The sequence below is a fragment of the Eptatretus burgeri genome, chromosome 7, assembly GCF_056783735.1.
Source record: "Eptatretus burgeri isolate ZD-2024b chromosome 7, Ebu_testis_v1, whole genome shotgun sequence".
NCBI lineage: Eukaryota > Metazoa > Chordata > Myxini > Myxiniformes > Myxinidae > Eptatretus > Eptatretus burgeri.
Window position 1 is genome coordinate 106,062,028 of NC_140967.1, and position 24,229 is coordinate 106,086,256.

Below are 24,229 nucleotides of genomic sequence, written 5' to 3' on the forward strand. Positions count from 1 at the left end.
TCCTTTGTTTATAGATGTTTCTTGAAATGATGTTCTGTGCCATTCAATTCGCTGCTCAACAAGCAAATGTACCCTGATATTGTTTCACCACAATAAACATCAGCAATAACACCATTTTGTATTTTTAAATTAAATAAAGACACTCGAATGAGACGACATTGAATCGCAGTTTCCGAGATGGAAGCTTTATTGATCAGCATAGAACACAGCGTCAATCAGCATCGTACATAGCTATATCGGCAGCCACGTCGACGCCCCGATACTGTCCCTCTCACATGCCACGTATCGATATATAGGATGGTCCTTGGAAGTGTTATGAAGGCGATTTGTGTTCTACAGAGTTCAAGTATATAATTCAAATTAAATAAAGGCTAAAAGAGGTTTAAAGGTATGTATATATTACTAAAACCCTCATCTTGTATGTATGTATGTTCCCGAAATACAGCCAAAACGGTAGAAGATAGCGCAAAATTTTTAGGGCCACCTTACTCACCATTCTCCTGCAGTGTGCGGTATCAAGTTTTGTTCAAATCGGGCAACGAAAAAATTATTTAAAAAAAATCAATTCCCGATTCAGTCAAGTACTCTTCGGGAGAATTTGATCAATGCAAACAACCTCAGCGGTATAGTTCGCTGGAGCTATCCTTTTTTTTTTTTCTTGAAATGATTTTTTTTTTTTTTCATCAACCGCTGTCACTACGGGAACCTTACGGGTTCACGGGTCATCTAGTAGATGTATGTACATAGTGTTACGGCGTTGGAAATTCGCAGAGCACCATATAGGTCCTGAGATAAGTTATGTTGAGAAGTCTGTGTTCAGATAGATTTCCCCACCGATGTTTAACGGGCAATTATTCGTGTGCAGGGCTGTGATCTTTGAGTTAGCAGTTTTTCTTTTATTATCGTTATTTTGGACCAACCGCCATTACTACCACCACAAAGCGCCACCAACTACAACCACGATCACCACAACCACCTTCTCATCAACCGCCACCATCCCCACAGACAACGAACAGCCGCCTTCACAACAACCACCTTAACCACCACCGCCCAATCACACCACCCTCACGACCACCACAAACGCCAGCCCCACCACCATCAAGACCACCACAAAATGCCAGTCACGCCACCATAACGCCAACCACACCACCACCGCATTTGCCACCTCAGCACGGTTGCGAGAAGCCTGGCATTCATCGGGGGAGAACGGATGACGGCTTCACCCCTCCCCCCAACGACAAACACGTGCGGAAAAGACTAAAGCTATGAAGACATAAAAGAAAGGCCCCAATTCGGCGAGGAAAACACCCTCCTTCTGGAAGCTTCGTGCGCATGCTGGAAGAGGGGGGCGGGGGGGGGGGGGGCGGGGCGCCATGGAGATAAAAAGGCGCGCTGAACGCAAGTCTCGGGTCGGCTGCTGGAGGTTGTGAGGTGTGTGGAGGAGAGGAGAGAGTGTCGTGTCGGAGTTGTGGGCAGTGTGTGGAGCCGCGGTAGGGAGCTGGAGAGAGAGGAGCGCAGCGGAGCCAAGGCGCATGGCCTGCCATGCCGTGGGTCGTTGGAGAGGGGACGTCGAGGGTCGCCCTAGCAAGTCACCACGAGGGTGAAGGTAGCCAGCCTGGTCTCTCGGAGCCTTTGCGGTCTACACGGCTCCGTGCCTATAAAGACCCCAAGAGGTCCAGTCTACCCCTCATCTGTCCTGGGGTTTTTCCTTCGTTTCTTTGTATGAACCTTGTGGCGCCATGTCCGTAAAGTAGAACCGTCGATAAGTGACTGTACATAATAAATAGACGGTGGTAGCTCTTTGTCTTGCTCGCGTTTTGTCCCTACCCCCATTCATTGCACGATTGAATACGTGCATAGTTTGCATGCACGACTGCATAACCGCATCTTTGACCGTGTACGTGCATGTTTGGTTGTGAAATAAATGTGCTTGTTTAAATGTCACCCGTTTGTTGCGTCCTTTTTCCCTTGATTGAACTGCCATATTGCACTCGGAATATAGTTGGTTGTTAAATAGCCGATAATAGAATCGGGTCCAACGGAGCTGCGCGATAATACCCTGCTCGGTTATCCCAAAACGAAGCGAGCTGCTTAAGCGGCCCGTTTCCATGCGGCCCCATTGAGGTACAATCTCTCGGTAATCTACCTGCGCGATTATTTAGGTAAATCGAAGATTTGGCGATCGGACCCTGTAGCGCACGGGTAGAGTACGGACAAGGTTGTGGAGTGGTTGAAAACAAACCCGTGGCTTGTTTTCGGCGTTGATCTGGAAAGCCGCAACTGGATTGTCCGTTCGGTGGGTGGGAATCCACAACAATATATATATATATATATATATATATATATATATATATATATATATATATATATATATATATATATATATATATAATGTAATTACTGTACCTAGAAATGTACACACAAATACACTGATTAGCCAAAACATTATGACCACCTGCCTAATATGCTGTTGGTCTTCCGTGTGCCGTCAAATCAGCACCGACCCGCCAAGGCATGGACTCCACAAGACCCCTTAAGGGTCCTGTAAGTTGCGAGGTGGAGTCACCGTGGATCGGACTTGTCGGTCGAGCACATCCCACAGATGCTCAATCGGATTGAGATCTGGAGAATTTGGAGGCAAGGGCAACACCGTGAACATTTCATCATGTTCCTCAAACCATTCCCGAACAATGTGTGCATTGTTGCAGGGCGCATTATCCTGCTGAAAGAGGCCACTGCCATCAGGGCATACCATTGCCATGAAGGGGTGTACCTGGTCTGCAACGATGTTTAGGTAGGTGACACGTGTCAAATTTACATCCACATGAATGGCCGGACCCAGGGTTTCCCAGAAGAACATTGCCCAGAGCATCACACTCCCTCCACCGGCTTGTCGTCTTCCCACAGTGCATCCTGGTGTCATCACTTCCCCAGGTAAACGGCGCACACGTACACGGCCATCCACATGATCTAAAAGAAAACGGGACTTATCGGACCAGGCGACCTTCTTCCACTGCTCCAAGGTCCAGTTCCGATGCTCGCGTGCCCATTGTCGGCGCTTTCGACGGTGGACAGGGGTCATCATGGGCACTCTGACCGGTCTGCAGCTATGCAGCCCCATATGCAGCAGGGTGTGATGCACTGTGGATTGCGACACATTCCTCTCGTGACCACCATGAAAATTTTCTGTGACTTGTGACTTGTAGACCTGTCGGTTCAGACCAGATGGGATATAGCCTTCGTTGCCCTCGTGCTTCGATGAGCCTTGGGCACCCAACACTGTCGCCGGTTTGTGGTTTGTCCCTCCTCGGACCACTGACGGTAGGTGCTCACCACTGCTGCCTGGGAGCACCCCACAAGCCTTGCCGTTTCAGAGTTTCTTTGACCCAGTCATCTGGCCATAACAATTTGGCCCTTGTCAAAATCACTCAGGTCTTTACTCCTGCATCCAACACATCAACTTTAAGAACTGACTGTTCACTTCACCTGCCAGTGGTCATAATGTTTTGGCTCATCAGTGTATATATTATATATATATATATATATATATATATATATATATATATATATATATATATATATATATATGTATATATATGTATATATATATATATATATGTATATATATATATATATATATATATATATATATATATATATATATATATATATATATATATATATATATATATATATATATATATATATATATATATATATATAATCCCGAGTTTTACCGCCATTTCACCCAGTGTCTATGACATTATCCCTCATAACACATTACATTAGTTATTTGTGCCTGTTGTTTGTGTTCTTTATAACATTCTTAAAAACAGTAAGATTCCTGTTTGGAATGATTTTCAATTTTGTTTGACTGCCAGGCAGGCAGAGAGAGTAAAAATATTATATATCACTCCTCTCTGCGTGATCAGGACAAATTACGAGCCAAAATTACGGTAAAACGGTAAGCTTGTCTTCCTATTCATGATCACAGATCATGAATAGGAAAAACAGATCACAAACATAAACTTTATGAAAATAAATCCACTTCAAACAAGAATGTTCGGAGGTGAGGTCAAAATGGAATCCAACAAACAGTGGGAAATAACACAGGAAGTGAAAAAGTACTGTTGGAGGAGTCTGACAATGTGGAGGATGTCAAAGTGAGGCAGTACCTTGTCAAGTCTTTCAAAAAGCTTCTGGAATGGAACAGATCGAGGCAAACCGAGGTCTCGAGCGAGCTCCTCCATTCCGACGGCTACCTCTCCATTCGTCTTCGTGCGTTCTATCAGCTTCGGGAATATTTCCTGCCACCTTTCTGCGTTCAACCTGCAGCACATGCACAGGCACACGAGGGGTTAATGCTGGACTCCGCTTTCTTATGCTACCAGGGTTCATTAATCAAATTTCAATTTTTCAGAATAAAAACTAGAAAGGCACTCGGTCGAGTGCATACCTCCGCCACGTAATGCCTGATCCACGAGAACATATCGGGCCCATTCCATTTTTGAAATATCATGCCATGCAGTACTGTATCGTTTTTGCCCCTATCTCTCAATGGTGAAGAATCACTTGAAAAATTAAATAATTCTCGTATCCATATCCGGACTCGGATCTTCACCAAAATCGAATCAATTCGTCCTTGCGACCCACCCAACCTGTCCACAAAATTTCATCTGGATCCGTCTACAACTTTTTGAGATAACCTGTACACAAACAGACAGAAAGGGGTGCAAACATAACCACCTTCACCTTCAGTGGCGGAGGTAATCAAGCCATGTCTCTGATAAGCAAGAGAGTCCCGTTTACGAGTTAACAGTCGGTAAAACCATCCTGAGATCAGAGCTCCCGGAAGAGCTGGACCTTATGGGCCAAGAGGTTAATCGACCGATGGTGTATTTGAGGCAAATATACAGATAAAAAGCACAGATAAACAGACGGGCAGAAGGGCAATAAGGAGGAATTGAAGAACAATTCTGGAGCAAATTTGTGTCTTGCTCAAAGTTTAAGAAGGGGATGCTCCATTTATACTTTGTAGTTGTTACATCACCCATTCCCTCCACCCACAAACTTCTGCTGCACAACATTGGGCAAAACTAGCAGTTTTATGAAGACAGAGTATGCAATTGCTTCCTCCTGGAGAGTATCGTGGTGCTTCAAATAGACATCAGTGCAGTACAACCAAATACTCCGTTAAACCTCTCTCTGCCCGATTTCGCCATCTCCTCATGTGTTTCCCCAAACTCCTTCCTTTCCTTGTACAGTGACCTTGTAAGCCGTTGAATATTTCTCGGATTAAAAAAAGGGGGTAGGCAGGACAGCCTACAGGTGGTGCACACTTCCCTCTGTGGTGGTGTCTCGCCTGGGTTCGAATCCCGACACATCTATAAACTGCCATCTTGGTGCTTCACATGTTGGGAGAGACACCAACGTGGGCACCATCCCTCCGGTTAAACCGGGCTTCCCGTCTGCCAATGGGTGCATTGGTGGACGTTAAAGATCCCAAGGTGTCCTTCGAGAAGAGGGCGTGAGGCATCTCCGGCACCCTGAACAAATGACTCGTTCAATCAAAATCTGCTTCAGTTGAACGTTAGAGCTGGCCAGCCAGTTGGACCAAAAACCTTCCCCAACCGACCCTACAAGAAAGTGGGAATAATTGGGGCCGTTAACGAAGGACAGGGATTCACAGACCACTCAGACAGAGCAGACAGGGATCGATGATGGAAATCTATGATAGTACACAGTGCAACAAATTAAATGATAATTCTACGCATTTGTAAGTTTGTGACCCGATGCTGTTCTCTCGTACGACTCAAGCATGTAAGAGGCACAAAGCCAGTGATGAACATGGAACTGAAGATACCCATTTTTATCTTGCTAAAACGAAGTTTTTGCAAGATATGTTATATTAGTCAGCTTGTATGTTTTTTTTTTGTTCGTCTGTAATCACGTATAAAAAATTCTGCAGAGCACAGTTATCATTGGAAATTTTTGTAACTTCGCATATCAGAGGCCTATAGAGGTCCCTTTCAGCTCATAAAATTTTGAAGGTCAAGGTCAAAGGTCAAGGTCACTTTGTCGCAAATCAGGGGAGTCGACGAAACCCTTATTTTTTGAGTAATTTTGATCGGATCATCTTCAAACTTCATGTGAATATAGTTCATGGCCTGGCGCTCAGCTGATTAATTTTTGGTGGCGATTGGCCTTGACCTTCATGGTTAGCGCCTGAGGTCAAACATATTTGACCCCAAGGTCAAATTTTCAAGTTTTAGGAACCATATTGTGTAGGACCTCAAATTGAACACCTCGATGAGTGCTTTCTAGATATGTCAAGCTTGAGACATTATGACGTCATTTGGTGACGTTATGAGGCAAACATATTTTTCATGGTTACTCTGTAGAACGATTCTCATCGGAATCTCTCGTAGGCAGATATTCCTCAAGGAGTCGCTCCTGGTGGATAGCAGCTCTGTTCACCTCAGTGCGACCTTAAAGAAGTCACACGTGGTCACCTTTTGGCAAGGTTTATTGTTATCTCGCTCATGCTCACCAAGTTTAGGTTACTGGTCAACGTGTGTCTGAAGATAGCTCAGTTGAGTTTCTGATTTGATCTGAATGAAGAAAATAAAAGCAACAACTTTCCATTGAAATCGCAGCAACACGTTACCGCAGATACATCTTCCAGTAAACACCTGGGTGCGGGAGTTTTTGGTGTGCGTGTGTGAACGTGTTACCCCAATATACCCAGAAAACAAGGATTGTTAGAGGGTTTGTATTCGTTGGAGTTCCAACAACACTCGAGACAATTATGCAGACAATTATGCACTGACTTTACAAAGGAAAACAAAAACACTCAAAACCGTTCCCATTTCACGGGAAAAGACATGGAACGTGGAGAAAATTCAGACAAATATTAAAACCGATTTTCCTTTGTTGCCTTTGTAATAGATTTAGGTCAAGAGGTCAATCGATTGACGGAAACCAGTTTCAGACCTTTTTTTTTTTTTTTTTTTTTTACAGGGTCTAAGACTCATGGAAGGGGTGTCACAAAAATCATGTGCGCACCTGTAGACAGAGACGCCAGGCAACACAGGACTTGGCCAGACAAGCAGAACCGCGACCTTGGGGATAGCGATTAACTTCCTGAGGCAGCGTGGGTACCAGCCGAGCCAAGTGACGTCACCGTGATCTCTGGAGTCAGCGGGGAAATGAAGGAGAAACGTCTCCTCCCTCCCCGTGGGATTCCAACCCAAGGGGTTTATCCATGCTCCATCCTCTAAATGCTGAACTCCAAGCGAGTAATCAGCACGTTCAATGCCAAATAAAGTGTTTAGTATGACTCGGTCAGGGTCAGAATCGAACCGCTGACCTGTTTCTGACCGTGGACCTTTTCCCATCAAGTTTAACCCAGTTGTTTCATAAAACACATGTTCATCATTGTTTATTTATGCCTTGTTCCAAGGCAAGAGGCCTGATTGGGGAGGAAGACATGACGACCAAATCCATCCCTTTTCCTGGAGAAAAAGTCTGACAGTGGAGAGAAAAATTTGTTTGGCTTGACAACGAAACAAAGCATTTTTTTTTTTAAATGAGTTCATATTAATATATGAGAGAGTTCAACAGATTAGGTCATGGAAGTGTAAAAAAAAAAAAACATCGAGGAAGAAGACGAGGAGGAAGTTAAGAGGAAGAAGAAGAAGCAGAATCGGGAGAAGGTGAGCGCGTTGTTGTTGTTGTTGTAGGGTATTTATTTATTTTTTTTTTGAGATAAGAAAGAGATTAGTTGGGAGAATGGGGGATGTTTGGAAAGTGGGGAGGATCAAAATTGAAGGTAATGGGGAGAAAAAACAAACAAAACAAAAAAAAAACGATCGAACACCGAGTGGAACCGGTAGGCCTCAAGCCTAGGCCTAGGCCTCAAGCACAGGTAAGAACGTCGACAAAAATACTCACAAAATAGCACGATTTTTGAAACAAAACCGAACTAGCAACACACAGTAACATGTAGGTGAGAAAATTAAACAGTTAAAACGGGACAAATAACAACCGGAAACTTAGCTTTGAGAACGTCAGCAAAGGAGACCTCTCGCTGCTCTAAAACCGGAACCGGAAGTGATCTAAAACCGGAACCGGAAAGCATCAAAACTTTTATGCACTTTCGTAGATACAGACTAGGTGTACTTAGGAGACGATATCCAAGGAAACAGAAGACAACTCCAACTCAGTGTAAGGATGAGGTGTGACATTTTGACTACTCTACCAAGTAGTCCTCAACTGGGTTAAACGATTAAATGACAGTTCCTTCATAAAGTATTCACACCCCTTGATTTTTATCACGTTTTGTTGCCTTAAAGACTGAATTAAAAATGGATTAAAAAATTTTTTTGTCACCGATCTACACAAAATACCCCATAATGACAAAGTAAAAATTTGTTTTTAGAAATTGTGAACCATGATGAAAGAAAAAAAAAACCATGAACAAAATGTCCGCAAACAGCCCACATCCCATATTTGTCCATGACTCCCTCCATTCGATCCCTCAACCCTGCTGTTGGTGTGTTTACCCCCTCCCCATCTCTTTCTCTACTGTTCCTTTTGTTCTGTTGCGTCCTGATCCGACAAGTGTTCGTGCGGTTCCATGAGCCTTGGTTTTGGTTTTAAACGACACCACAATGTCCCGAAACAGATGGGTTACAAGTTACACACCCCATGTAAAGAACATCCACCACCAAACGCCTACCTGAGAGAGCACAGTAAGGAGGACATCCGTTCTGTTTCTGGAGGTTCCGTCTGTGCTCGCCTCTTGCTGAAAGAATCCTCCAACGTGAAGGCAACCGTGGGGACTCCCAGCGCTCTGCCAACACACGTGGATGGATGAAACGTGCACACCTGCTGCAAACCATGCTGCTGCACTTTACAGTAAATCAACGTCAGACGATATTCCTGACGAATTTGACATCTTGGGACTCGATACGAGACGTGCCGCAGAAAGATTTCAAGGTAAAATAAAAACAATGTCCTTCCTTTGTCTTGCAACCACTTGTACAAGATCCCAGAGTTTTGTGCCGCGTGCACAGAGCATCACTTGACCACAGGTTTGCCCTTTGCCACCAGTTAAGACTCCCATGTTGTGACACCACGAGCCACCCCACCAATACGATAACAGACATGATCGTGCTTCATTTGGGGATGAAAGGAAAGCAATTTGAACCATAATTGTGGGAGTAAGAAACGTGACCAGAAGCTCGAAGATTGTTACCCCCACCACCGAAGGTGGAAGGAGGTCATGCTTTCACCCCTGTCTGTTTGTTTGTTTTATTTTTTAAAAAATCTAATATTTTTCAAGTATATCGGTTGGTCGCAAGTGTGATTCTGGCCGTCTGTTTGGATGTCAATCGCCTACAGGTCAAATTTTAAACCGATGTTGATGAAACCTCACAAAACGGTCGAGTTGGTAATAAGCAAGAAGCGTATTGATTTTGATGTCAAAAGGCCAAAACTTTGTCGAAGTTCTCAAAACAATTTTTATCTGATAAAGTTGAAATTTGAAGAGGATTTGCATATCCTGTAACTGAATTCAACCACCGAATATATATATATATATATATATATATATATATATATATATATATATATATATATATATATATATATATATATATATATATATATATATATTTTATCAGGTCATGCCAGATCAGATCTGTGACTTGCTGCAGGTACCATGTAAACCTGTACGAATCTGTTTCATGGTCGGGTTGCCGGCGACTAAACAGTCTCCCCCGCCAAGTTTCTTGGTGAGGAGGGTGAATAGATATGGACACCCAGCAGGATGAAAAACAAAACCTGTCAAAGGGCGGAGGAGCTTCTTGTGAGCCAACGGCCATCCATTATATCCGGTGCCCAACTGCGTCTGCGTACGTCCTCCTGCAGTTGGATTCCGATTTTCTCGGAGGTTGGCAGCAGAATTTGCACTTCGGCCACCGTAAAACACAAAAAAAAAGTCAAATAAAACTTAAAACCTACTCAGTGGGACTAAATCCTCTGCAGCTGCCCTGCGCAGGGGCAGCTCACTGGATGCCGTGATTAGGGCAATGCCTTCAGGACTCCCATTCTTTGATGATCGGAGGAAAAGCACGAGGTAACTTTCCTGGGTCGGTTTGCGGTGGTGTGTGTCGGGGTGGTGCTGAGGTGTCGTACACCTGATGGTTGTCTCCTTGGGTTAACCTTAGCTGGTCCGTTTGGGTTGTAACCAGGAATGTCCTCACTCTAAGAGAGGATGATCACCTGTCTCTGCTATCATCTGAACATCAGTATTGCAGCACTCTGAGGTTCGGAGACCGGATAGTGGTGAGATCATGGCGAGCGGTCACACCTACTATTGGTCTGATTGCTCTGATGGTTCCCATGCCAAAGGAGTTGCTGTAGCTGTGTCCAATAAGCTCACTCCCATGATAATGGAGGTAACACTGGTGAACGAGTGTACTGTATTACGAGACTGAGGATTCGTCACTCCTTGGGTGTCATTCCCCTGGTCTCTGTATATGCTCCAACTGAGGAGAGTGATCTCACTGTGAAGGAGACATTCTACGCCACGCTCGAGTCTGTGGTTGAACAGTGCCCCAGGCAAGATACTCTTCTCGTCTTGGGGGATTTAAATGCATCGACTGGCCCCGATAGGGATGGATACGAGACATGTATTGGTCCCCATGGGTCTGGAATTGTGAAAAGGAACAGCACTAAGTTCCCTGGCTTTGCAAGAAGTCGTGGACTTAGGGTGGCTGGTTCATAGTTTCAGCACTGGACTTGGTATTCCAATGCTGGTGAAGTGGCAAAGGACACTGACCATGTTCTCAGTGATGGTTGCTGGAGGATGCTCCAGAACTGCAGGGTCCACCTGAGTGATCAGTTCCTCATTACCGACCAAAGGCTTGTTGTAGCAACTCTGAAGTTGTAGCTCAAGTCCAGGAGAATGGTACCATCCCAGCCGAGGCTGGATGATGGCAAGCTCAAGGATGATAGGGTAGCTGAGGAGTTTACAAACAGGCTGAGTAGGGATTTGGGAGTCTGGGTGTTTTGGGAAATCCTGAAGAGTTGTGGAGTGCCTTCAAGACCACCGTCCTTGATGTTGCCGGTGGACGTCTCAGAACCAATCGTAAGGCAACGATGAATTTTGTCTCCCAAGGGACACTGGATACCATTGACCAGTCGCAGGGCCAGGCTTAACGGCAGACCTGAGCTGTTCAGAGAGCTGAGGCGTAAAACTGTACATGTGCTGGAGGTGGACAAGGAGGCCTATGTGCGAGGAATCTGTGAAGGGGTGGAGCATCACCTGTGGTTAAACCATTCTCGTCCTGCTTACAGAGGAATTTGTGCATTGCTTTCCTCCAAGCCCGTCCCTCGGTGTCCTGCAGTTCGAGCGGAGGGTGGTGGACTCTTGACAGACAGAGGAGTCCGAAGTGAAGGTCCACCTGTATCAAGCTGACACATCAACTATTGCATTGGATGCCAGGGGTGTTACTAGTGCATTCCGATTGCTGAGCCTCCAATCAACTGTGATGCACCTTCGTTTGTGGAAACACAGGCTTGTGGTGAACCGGTTGAAAGGAGGTTGGTAATAGTTCAACATCCGCAGAAAACCCTTCAGCTGGCTCACATTCTGTGGCTGAGGAGCATCCACAATGGCCTGCACCGACTTCTGCACAGGCCGAGTAACCGTGTTGTCAATCCGTTATCTACAGTGTGTGACAGATTCTGCGAAGAAGCAGCATTTTGTTCGGTTCATCCGAATGCCTGCCGAGCACAGACGATGGAAACACTTCACCTAAGTGAACAAGGTGATCTTCCTGGTTACTGCCTGACAAGGATGTCGTCCAAACAAGGCACTACAAATGTTATCGATCTGACAATGGTGTTTGTCGCTCCGAGGGCAGCATATGTTTGTGAGCAGAAAGTCTCAAAATTTTCCGTTTACGATACCGCCCAGCACTTTTTTTTCCATTATTAAATGTGCGGATATATCGACAGTCTGAAAAATAGTAGTATCACGTTGACTCCATCTTTTCAACATCGGATCGAGCCGATAATCTAGTATCGAAATATCGCCCAGCCCGAACATACACAGGTGTAAACCCTGCCGCTACCAAATACCGAGTGCACTCGTACCAGCCCGTGCCACCTCACACCTGCAAAGAAAAGAACATCACGTTCACATACCTGGCCATGACCTTTCTCACATTGTTGGCATATATGTTGGGGTCCCTTTTCTCCACGTCGCTGGGCTCGTACACAGGCAGGTACTGTGACAAAAACAATTGCACAAAATGAAGATTTAATTCGAACGCCACCGCCACTCACGGACATTTCTCACGTTCGGTCAAACCTCAATCTCAGCCAATGGCTGAAGGACTGTACAGCACAGAAATACTCCAAAATGAGGGAAAGGGGTCAAACACACGTGAGGAATCTGGAAAATGTTCTACTGAAGCATTAGCCCCCCCCCTCCCCAACCCCAACACCCCACCCCAGACCAGTGAAACTACAATTTTTCCAGAAGAGGATGCTCAGGGAGTTCAGGCTCAACATTGGTCCCCCTGGCCCTCTTGCATAGTATTCTATCTGAACAAATGATTCATGATGTAAAGAAACCAGGTTCAAAATGTCGTGTGTGTGTGTGTGTGTGTGTGTGTGTGTGTGTGTGTGTGTGTGTGTGTGTGTGTGTGTGTGTGTGTGTGTGTGTGTGTGTGTGTGTGTGTGTGTGTGTGTGTGTGTGTGTGTGTGTGTGTGTGTGTGTGTGTGTGTGTGTGTGTCCACTGTTATCCATGTAACTTGCGTCAAGGTACATTGATGTCGACCAACGTCTTTGGCATGCGTGTGATTTCTACGCTTGAGCTCCATTGTGAGCTCATAAGGCGAATGCAAGAAGGTTGTATTTGTGTTTGGTGTAGAAATTTCAAGGCGAGCGTCACAGACACAGGCCGACACAAACCTTGTGCCCCGCTGTGTGTGGGAGCTTTTCTTCGTTCTTACATCGACCCGTTCAAGCTCCGAAGGGCAATTAAACGTAATTTAAGGACGTACGACGCGCCAGTGCGGCTCTCTGCTCATCGGGACCAACATGAAGGGTGCAATTGTGGTTACAATACTTAAAAGGGGCCAAGGAGCCCTACACCCTGGGTGGAAGGTGTCCCAATTAGAGGTTCCATCGGCCAAGTCTTTTGAGATGCAACGGAAGAAAATGCCCGTCAGCTACAGAACTGACAACCATGGCGAAGCTCGAAATGTAGTGCAATATTGGTTTCGATAGGAGATAGAAAACCAGTCAGCTAGTCGAGGGTACGTAGTGACGCATCACAATAACACGATGTTCGATACAAATTCCAAATAAACCATAAACCGACACACCCTCGCCTGACACTGCTGCCACAAAATGGATTCCTTACTGCCAAAACATTGACATGACAACCTGCCCAACCAACTAACTAAAGCGCACACGATGGCCTGCCTGACCAATGCAGACACAACGGCCTGCCTGACCGACCAGGACAGATCGGCAGTTACGAAAGCCTGCCCGGCAGGCCAACGCGGACAAGGCAGCTTTTTGGACCGCTCAACGCGGACGCCACGGCCTGGCTAACGTAGACACGAGAACCTGTCTGACCGACCAACGTAGACACTACGGGCTGCCCTACCATCTGACTGTGCTCTTGAGTAGGACAGTTTACCATTTCTACTTGCATCAGACACAGTGACCTCCTTCGTTGGGCACGTAGGTTGCATGAATCATGGTCTGCATGCTCACCTCGATCTCCACTCTGTTGTGAATCTGGCACAAGGTTAACCACAGAATCTTGAGGCTGTGAGAAGAGAAACATTGAGAGAAAATTTCAAATAATGACTGGAATAAACAGGTTTGAACACAAACACTTGGTGATAACAATCATTAAAGCCAATGATTTGATTTGATTTGATTTTCTCAAACCGAGCGGTGAAACATGAGGTTCAACCAGGGGGCGAGACCGCAAGTATTAAAAAAAACAACAAAAAAAAAAACATTAAATTAAAGGTCGAAGGATCGTCCATTCGTTCGGATATATTTGCTTCCAAGTCATCTGGTTCTGGTTCGCTTCTCAGAGGGTAAAACCTGACCAAACCTGACATCCGCTGCATTTGCTAGCAGGAGGTGCTGTGTTATGGAGCACGCATTCACTCAGGTGGAACGCTCGATTCGCTTTCCCATATTTCGCACCTCGAGCATTATCTACAAGAGGCAACTCCCTGGAACGTGCAAGTGTGGACTTGAGGTTGTACATCAAGAAAAGAGGAACATTTTTGGGTTCGTCTCCTTGAGGTTCCCATCTGAGTGCTTAGCTCCCAAGTTGAAATCCCAGGTTCAAATCCCACGTATGCAGTTTAGATTGGTCCATTATCCGTTAATGATCTTGTCGCTCATTTCAAAAATACAACAGTTGGGAGGGCGAGGAAGAAATAAGAGGTTTGGAGGAGATCCGAGTGGAGGTGCAAAAATTACACCTCTTGGACATATGGTGGACATGTCATGGATCGTTGGTAACAGGTTTATGTGGCAGTACCAGTGGAGCTTAACGGTCTGTCTTTGTCCGCAACTTTTGGCCTATCCACCAAACGACACACCAGGTTTTATACACACGTGAAAATCACGACGGCATTCACGTAAATGCCAGCTTACAGCAACCAATGGGATGGAAACGAGCAGGACTCGCGATTGTGAGCAAAGCGAGTGCAAAACTGCACTCGTGTGCTATTACGGAACGAGTTTAGCATTTAACAACAGCGTTACCAAAAAAATGTGTAAGTTTGAAAGTCGTCTCGCATGTTCCAAACTGCCTAGGTCTGAAAAGCCTGACACCCTCCCATCCAACCACACCCACAGACATCCGCCTCCCACACCCATCACTATTTAGCACCACAAACCAGTGAAATGAAAGTAGATGACATTTAAAATAAATAAATAAGTAGCAGCCAACGGTTACCGCCAAGAGCGGACTCATGATGGTCAGCACCTGCAATGTGAAGCAAACAGGGACCAATTTACCACACCGCCACGGTGGAATTGGGAAAAGTAGGGGGACGGGGTGGGTTGGGGGTTGTAAGTGATCTCCGAGTTATGAATCTCGAGGATAAAAGTGAAACGATTTATCGTCTCTGCTCTGACAATTGGCTCGCTTGGGTTGAAGTCTCGGCCCAGCTATAAACCGTCGTTCTGGTGTTCTGCAGACAGGGTGAGGCATTAACGAGTTCTAAGGATGGACATCATTGCTTGACAAATACAAGGAATTACAAGGAAATTATGTGCAGGAGGAGGCCATTCGGCCCATCATGCCTGCACCACACCAACACCAGATTTAACAAATCAGTCAATACCCCTTCCCTTCGTGTGCAGCCCTTTTGGCTGCAACACTGGTGCTCATCTCGCCGACCTTGGAAGGGTGACAGGCTGAGTCAACCCCCCGGGTGTTAATTCAGCCACCTGGGATCCCAAGCCGCCACCCTCACCGCTAAGCCAACACCACGTTTTCAACAGGGTGGTAGATTCGCCAATCAGGCTCAGGGGGGTAAAAGTGAACATTTTTCTGCCATTTTTAGCCAAGAACAGTTTATATTCTCACGAGGCTGTGGTTAAGCATTCGGAAAGCACGATGTTAAAAGCCGACAATCAAGCACACAGACCCAATGGAGAACGGAGAACTAGTCTTGATCCTGAAAGGTCGGGTCAATCGACGTCAGAGGACAGGTAGAACACAGATACTATGGCCTGATGCAAGTCACTCGGTCAAAATAAAGATTGACCTCAGTCTCTGATGTCAACATCGTCTTTTTTTTGTATACATTGTCGAGGCTCGTATGAGAGCTAACACACAACTCACAGCAAGAGGGCATGAGACAAGAGGGGTGGGAGTGGAAGGGACAAAACAGTGGGGAACAGACACATTAGGTGAACTGTGGAAGGGAGAGGGATGGGGATGGGACGGGGAACATGGATCAAGGATCAAGGATTCAGGATCAAGTCTCAACATTATCCGAGATAAAAGCAAACTTGTGAAAACGATAAACATTTTGTTTTTTAAAAAAAAATCTTGCTTGTTGGTGATGACATCATTGGTGTCCAAAATTAAATAATTGACTGAATGAGTACATATGTGGAACCACCACGAAGTTTTACATGTTTTCAAGAGACTCGTGCAACAAGCTTCCAAGAAGCTCAAATGTCTTCAAGACTAAAACATTAGTTGTCGTGAAGATGAAAAAAAACAAACATGAAAACACCGATGACATCATATTTGGTCATGGACTGATGCAAGGGTATTCATATCATTGTGTGGGAGCAACTGGTCAACATAAAAACTAGCCAATCATGGTGGATTCATACAAATCAAATACATTTATCAACTAGAACGGCACTCAGTGGAGTGTATACCTCCACTAGGCCAAACAGGTTACGTTTTGTATGCCACTGATGGGCCAGATCTGGGTCTGGACCTGGACCAAAATCAAATCGGCTTAGTCTTATCGCCCAACTAACTAATCCACATCGTTTTGTCATAATCCGTCCACAATGTTTTGACATATCGTGCTATATGTTTTGAAGATCTGATCTGTAATGACCTGACAACCAAGGTCATTCATGTCTGTCACGCACGCACGCACGCACACACACCCCTTGTATTTTCTTATGAATGGGGATAACATGTGAAACAAGAGGCGGAGCACTCGGGAGAGTGCAAAACCTCCGCCGCCAATACTGCTGCGTCACTCAAGTGAGCCTTATATCTTATTCATTAAATATGATGTTAACAGTGCTGACAGTTATAGTTCTCTTCTCCAACATTTTTTTTGGGGGGGAGGGTTGGAAATCACTTAAAACATGTAAAAATGCAAAAAAAAAAAAAAAAAAAAAAAAAAAAAAAAAAAAATCGAAATTTTGTTGAAAAAAAAGTTGCAAATTTTTTTTTCTCTAAAATTTTTTCTGGGGGGGGGGTTGGAAATCACTTAAAACATGTAGAAATGGCAAAAAAAAAATTCCTTTTTTTTGGGGGGTAAATTTTTTTTGGTGGGGGGGTTGGAAATCACTAAAAACATGTAAATGCAAAAAAAAATTTTTTCTCAATTTTTTTGGGGGGTTGGAAATCACTTAAAATATGTAGAAATGCAAAAAAAACATTTTTTCTCTAAGAATTTTTTTGGGGGGGTAACAATTTTTTTTGGGGGGGTTGGAAATCACTTAAAACATGTAGAAATGCAAAAAAAAAAAAAATCTCAAAAATTTTTTTGGAGGGGAGGTTGGAAATCACTTAAAACATGTAGAAATGCAAAAAAAATTATTTTTTGGGGGTAAAAAAAATTTTGGGGGGTTGGAAATCACTTAAAACATGTAGAAATGCAAAAAAAAAAAAATCTCAAAATTTTTTTTTTTGGGGGGGGGGGGTTGGAAATCACTTAAAACATGTAGAAATGCAAAAAAAAAATTTTTTTCTCTAACAATTTTTTTTTGGGGGGGTGGGGGGGACCAAGTCCAAAATTTAATGGCATGATCCTTGGACCATACCTAACCCCCCCCCCACCAAGTTTCGTCGAAATCCGTCGAGGAGTTTTTCCGTAATACTGTTCACAAACAAACAAACAGAAAGGGGTGAAAACAGTAACCTCCATCCATCTTCGAAGATGGCGGAGGTTAACTCGAAGGGCAATGCACTCGGTAGAGCACATTCCTCCACCACACATTGCCTGATCCGGTGGAACATATCAGGCCCAATAAATTTGTTATACATCATGCTTTGTATTGTTTTTGGTTCAATCTCCCATCGGTGAAGAATCACTTAATTTTTTTTAAAAGATCTTCAACAAAATCCAATTGATTCATCCTAGTCACACACCCAAACTATCCACCGAGTTTCGTCCAAATCTGTCCATAACCTTTTTGAGATATCGTGTTATATGTCGTTTTTGGCTCGATCTCTCAGTGGTGAAGCATGACTTAAAAATTCCAGTCCGTCCACAACTTTTTGAAATGTCCTGTTCACAGACAAACAGACGGGGGTGAAAACATAACCTCCGTCTACCTGCGGTGGTGGAGATAACTATAGTTCATAGAACACGTTACCCCACACAGTGTTCAAGTTTACTTCAATTTTAATAAAAGAATTATTTTCAAGATCTGTAAAAAAAAAACAAAAAAAAAAATCCGGAAGTTTGGCGCTACTGAAGCAGTCTTGTAAACATCACCCATTAAACATACACGACCCTATAGAACATATCCAAGTGCTACAAACCTGGAGGTTCTTGGAAGTGATATGAAGGTGATTTGTGTTATCCAGTGTTCACATATATAATTCAATTTAAATAAAGGTTTAAAGAGGTTTAAAGATGTATAATTGAATAAATTCCAGGAACTGCCGTTTTACCCAGTGTCGATTGCATCAACATATCCAACATGTTACATTAGTTCTTCATGCCTGTTGTTTGTGTCCTTTATAAGGCCATTAAAAACAGTACGTTCCTGTTTGGAATGATTTTCAATTTTGTTTGACTGCCAGACAGACAGAGTAAAAAAAAAAAAATGATCTTACTCCTCTAAGCGCAGGTGCAATCGGGATGAATTCAGAGCCAAAGTTTGATAAAACTACAGGTTCGTGTTCCGATTCATGTTCAAAATACACCTTTCAATTTAAATAATTTGTTCCTCGATCATAAACTGATAAGACAAACGGACAGATGCACGGACAGACCTGAACCAATTGCTTAAGCCCGCTTTTCGTGTCACGTGCATGGGGTACGAGGAAAACATTTGATATTAATGAGATAGCTCGCAAGTCCTTCTCATAGATAGCATAGAAGACAAGGAGGGAACAAGGTGGATGTTAGAAAAAAGTAGGAGTAGTAATAGTAGTAGTTGCAGTAAGTACCCCATACAAAACAATGAACCAAGTAAGGAATTCAATCCACAGTTTAACATATGCACAGTCAAGGCTCATGGAAGAGAGGTGATTGAAGGATAAAACAAAACAAAAAACAACCAACTAACAGTGCGGATACATTTGGACACAATAAGCAAGAGAATGGATGAACAGGAAAAGAGGAAACAAAGTAAACTGCAAGGAAGAGGGTGGGGTTAGGTAGAGTTAACAGGGGTAATAAAGAGGAAGAGGGTTGGGTTAGGTAGGGTTAATAAGAATGAGAATTACTTTGCAAACACATGTTCTTTTCCGGTCCCAATGAAGGTTCGGGAGATAACAAGCTCGAATGAGCGAAGATCCTCGTCCTCTTAATGATGACGTCATTGTGATGCATCAGGTTTGCGATAAATTAATTATCTGTGCTAATGCCCGGCTTGATTCCCGCAAACAAAATTCAAACAGCTTGCCTCGTTTCAGAGAAAATGGCAAAGGCGATTTCCATTATGTCAACTTATTTTCTAGGCAGAATTTCCAAAATCGGAGATGGTTACTGCCTGCGCGTGGGCTTTCTGCATATACATGGCAAGTTTCACGAAGATCCGATGAAAACTCTGGGTTGTGAAACAAAAAGTCAAAAAAAGGAATGACGTCATAAAAATTGATATGACGTCATAGTGATGTATTATATGTGCGGTAATTCATCTCTGCTAATGCCCTGTTCGATTCCCGCAAAGAGAATTCAAAAAGCTTGCCTAGTTTCGGAGATAATTTTTTAGGCGATTTCCATTAGCGGAGATATTTTGACGTCAACTTTTTTCTAGGAGGAATTTTCAAAATCGGAGATGGTTACTGTCTGCGCAGAGTATTTTTACATATATACGCCAAGTTTCAGGAAGTTTCGATGAAAACTGTAGGCTGTGAAACAAAAAAGTCCACAACAAGAAGATGAAGAACAACAACGGGAGTAAGACTAAGAGATCCACCACGAGGATCGAAAAATTAACTTGTGTTTAATGCACCCTCAAGCCAAGACCGGAACAAAAATGAAGAAGAAGAAAAACTTGAACCATGTTCAGGTCGATTCGGCGCAATAAAATGAAAAGCAAGTTTCATTTACTGAAATCTTTTGGAGACTAGAAACCAATAAAGACAACTCGGATTACAAACGAGATAAAAATTAGTTTGCATTAATGCATACTCAGCCGATACCTGAACCGAAATGACGAAGAAGAAACTCCAACCTACCGTGTTTCGCTCATTTCTCGGCTTTGCCTATTTTATATTAAAACTCTCTCATACATTAATATTAACAACAAAAACGATCTTATAATGCTTCATCTTCCTCTCTCACACATGTGGTACTCTTTACTGTTTCACAATGCACTACTCTTCTGCTATTTTAACAGACTGCTCTCATTTCAACCTCTCCTTCATTCCTTGCCTAAAAAATCCAACTATTACAGCGCTTCTTCTCTCCATGCTCTGAATTCGCCTTCATTGCATCCATCAAGAATTGTGTTAAATCGCATCTCTGACCTAAAACTTTTAAAAACCACAGTTTGCCATGGATGCTCGCTTTCCATCAACCATTCTTTTTTTCCAACTTCAGTGCCAACTCACCCCCTCACCCCTCACTCTCACTCTCAAAGCAACCATCCCACTCTTCTCCCTCCAAGCCTCCCTCTCACCTCTTTCAAAAATTCCCCCTCACCTTTCTCCCACCTTTCATCCCCCTCACTCTTCCTTCTCTAAGTTGCCCCCCCTCTCATCCACCAACCTGCCTCCCTCCACTGCCCTCTCACCTCCATCTCTTCACTCCACCTCCTCAAATCCTCAACTGCCATCTTCCTTGTCTCTTGTCCCCCCTCTCTCCCAGCACCACAGAGCCTTTTCTCCTCCTCATTCGGCCCCCTCCCCTCGCTATTCTGCAATACCCCACACTCCTTCAGCAACCCTCCTTACCTCCCCCCCTCGTCCCTCGTCCTACCCTCCCCTGCCCCCTCCACCTCCTGCACCCAAAGCCTCCTCCCCTACCTCTTCATTAAAAGTGTGGACCTCTAATATCCGGGGCCTTCGCTCAAACCTTTCAGATCTTTCCATGCAGGTTGCCACTGACAAACCAGACATTATCTGCCTAACAGAAACTTTCCTCTCCCAAGACGTGTCTGACTCCCAAGTATCTCTCCCTGGTTACTCCCTCTTACGGTATGACAGACCTGAGCCTCGTCCTGGTGGAGGTGTTGCTCTCTTCATCAAAGACTCTATTCCTCACTCTCCCTGCACTGCTCTCACTCCCCCACACCCCCAGGAATACCTCTGGCTTCGGCTTCCCCTCCACTCCCACCTCATGTTTATATGTGTACTGTACCGTCCACCGAACAGTGATGACTCCATCTACACCTCACTCTCCGAAAACATGGACCATCTTCTATCTTCTCATCCAAACTCTCTCTTCCTCTTATGTGGCGACTTCAATTGTCATCACGCCAGTTGGCTAGGTGTGGGTACCTCTCTCACCTGCCATGGGACATCAGCAAAAGCTTTCTGTGACTCATTGGGACTGACTCAATCGGTCAACTTCCCGACCCGGATCTCAACCAATGGTACTCCATCTCTTCTGGATCTGATTTTGACAAATTTCCCTGACAATATCTGCTGCTCTTCCTTCACTCCAATTGGTTCTTCTGACCACGTCCTTGTTAAAGTGGACATCTCTCTGGCTGTTATCAGAGAACCACCTCACCGCCGTCGAGTCTGGCATTTCACTCAAGCCGACTGGCAGGGTCTCCGAGCAGCCATCAAACTTACAGACTGGTCTCCTATCTCTACTTTCTCAAACATCAACTCATCCTGGGAATTCTTTCAAAGAAACTTGCTCTCCCTCATGCACAGATTTATCCCCTCTCGTGTTCAGCTGTCTTACCCTTCCTCCCGCCCTTGGTTTACTGAAGCTTGTGGCGAGGCAGTTGTCCTGAAACAACTTGCCTTTGCCTCATGGAAAGCAAACCCAACTGAGGGCAATCTCAGTTCTTTCCACAAAGCTCGGAACAAGTGTGTATCTAGCCTCAGGAGAGCCAGAAAACAACATCTTTCTCATCTCAAGTCTGAACTCTCAAACCTCTCTCCCTCCTCAAAATCCTGGTGGCGTTTAATCAAATCCGTTTCTGGTGTATGTTCCCCCTCCATCCCCTCCCTTACCTCAAATGGCCGCACTGCTGATTCCACACGTGATAAAGCTGAATGTCTAAACTCGGTGTTTGCAGCTAAATCTTGTGTCCCAAACCCATCACTATCTCTACCCACTTTACCCAGTCGCACCCAACTGTCCCTGGACTCTGTATCCTTTTCTCCTGACAAGGTGGAGAGCTTGCTTTCAAACCTCGAGTCAGATTCTGCAACCGGTCCAGACGGCATCAGCCCACGTGTCCTCAAAGCCTGCTCTTCTGCTCTTGCTCACCCTCTCTCTGTTCTATTCACCCTCTCATTTTCCCAAGGTCATCTGCCATCTGCTTGGAAATCTGCTAACATCACTGCCCTGCATAAAAAGGTGCAAAAACAGATCCCTATAACTACAGACCAATCAGCCTTCTCCCAATCATCAGCAAGGTTATGGAATCCATCATCGCTTCAGACATGAAATCCTTCCTCTTCTCCAATGGCTTGATTTCCAATCATCAATTTGGTTTCAGACCAGGTCACTCTACCCTGGATATGCTGCTTCTGCTCTCCCATCAATGGATGGAGGTCCTCAATGCCAGACAGGAAATCCGAGCCGTATCCCTGGACATATCACGTGCTTTTGACACAGTCTGGCACCCTGCCCTACTCACCAAACTCTCTTCCCATGGTATTCAAGGCCATCTCCACTCATGGCTCGCAGACTTCCTCTCCTGTCGCAGTCAACGTGTGGCCCTAAATGGAGTTCTTTCATCCCCTCTTCCTGTGCAGGCTGGAGTTCCTCAAGGTAGCGTTCTGGGCCCTGTTCTTTTTCTGGTTTTCATCAATGATCTCTCGGACTCTCTGGAAAATCCTCTATTTCTCTTTGCCGATGACTCCACCCTCTGCCGTACCATCTGTCATCCCTCAGACCGGCAAGCAGCAGCTTCTTCGCTCACTGCAGATCTGGATAAAATCACAAACTGGTCCAACAAGTGGAACATGTCTTTCAATCCAGACAAATCTCACACTCTCACTATGTCTCTTCGAAAGGACCGTTTACAAAACCCCCCCATCCACTTTCTCAACAATCCTCTGGAAGAAGTCTTTTCTTTCAAGCTTCTGGGTCTCACTATCTGCCATGACCTTTCCTGGGAAAGTCACATTTCCAACCTCGCCTCAAAAGCCAGTCGCCGACTGGGAATCCTCCGTCGTGCTAAGTCTTTTCTCGGCCCTCTTGAGCTCCTGACCACTTACAAAGCTTTTGTCCGTAGCCTGATGGAGTACTGCTCTCCCCTCTGGGCTGGTGCTCCTGCCTCCCACCTTTCTCGACTTCACGCTGTCGAAACCAGGGCTTTTAAGATCATCGGCATCTCCCGCAATGAAGCTGAGTCTTTGGGCCTCTCACTCAATCACCGCAGGTTGGTCGGTGGTCTTTCTGTCTTCTACCGACTCCTCTCCAGCCTTGCCCCCCCTGCTCTCTCTGCGATTTGTCCCAACGACATTTCCACAGGGCGCTCAAGGTCCGCCAACAACCCCCTTCTGGTAAAACTACCAAAATCACGAATCACTGCTCATCTTCACTCTTTCATTCCTCTTTTTCCCGACTTTGGAATAAACTTCCTCACTCTCTTCTTTCCCATTCTTCCCTCCAGGCTTTCAAAACAGCTGTTCACCACCACCTCTTATCTTCCCCCATCCAAATCCTCGATCTTTTCTACCCCCGATAATCCACCCAAGCCCACTTCCTTCAATTCTCCTGCTTTCCTTCCTGAAAGTCCCTGTAATGTCCATCTTCTCCTCGCCATGTTCCCCGTCCCATCCCCATCCCTCTCCCTTCCACAGTTCACCTGTGTCTGTTCCCCAATGTTTTGTCCCTTCCACTCCCGCCCCTCTTGTCTCATGCCTCCTTGCTGTGAGTTGTGTGTTAGCTCTCATACGAGCCTCGACCAAGGTATACAAAAAAAAAAAAAAAAAAAAAAAAAAAAAACTAGAAGAGCACTCGGTAGAGCGCATAACTCTGCCACATAATGCCAGGTCCACGAGGACAAATCAGGCCTCAACACATTTTTGAGATATCGTGCCATATATTAGTTTACCTCAATCTCTCAATGGTGAAGAATCACTTAAAAAATTATCAG

General features: G+C 44.8%; 1 protein-coding gene across 12 annotated transcripts in view; it reads right to left on the reverse strand.

Moving 5' to 3' along the window:
* The window catches only part of LPCAT1 (lysophosphatidylcholine acyltransferase 1), a 111,612-nt gene that overhangs the window by 46,077 nt on the left and 41,306 nt on the right, over positions 1 to 24,229 (reverse strand). For 11 of the 12 annotated variants that reach the window (XR_015060513.1, XM_085890207.1, XM_085890212.1 and 8 more), the window contains exons 8-11: positions 13,802 to 13,856; positions 12,217 to 12,299; positions 8,741 to 8,854; positions 4,176 to 4,329 (exon numbers count right to left, since the gene is read on the reverse strand). Coding sequence is in view for 11 of the 12 variants with exons in the window: in XM_085890207.1 (XP_085746333.1) it covers positions 4,176 to 4,329; positions 8,741 to 8,854; positions 12,217 to 12,299; positions 13,802 to 13,856 (406 nt within the window). In the remaining variant the exon portion in view is untranslated. The remainder of the gene's footprint in view (positions 1 to 4,175; positions 4,330 to 8,740; positions 8,855 to 12,216; positions 12,300 to 13,801; positions 13,857 to 24,229) is intronic. The other variant, XM_085890206.1, reaches the window with a different exon arrangement.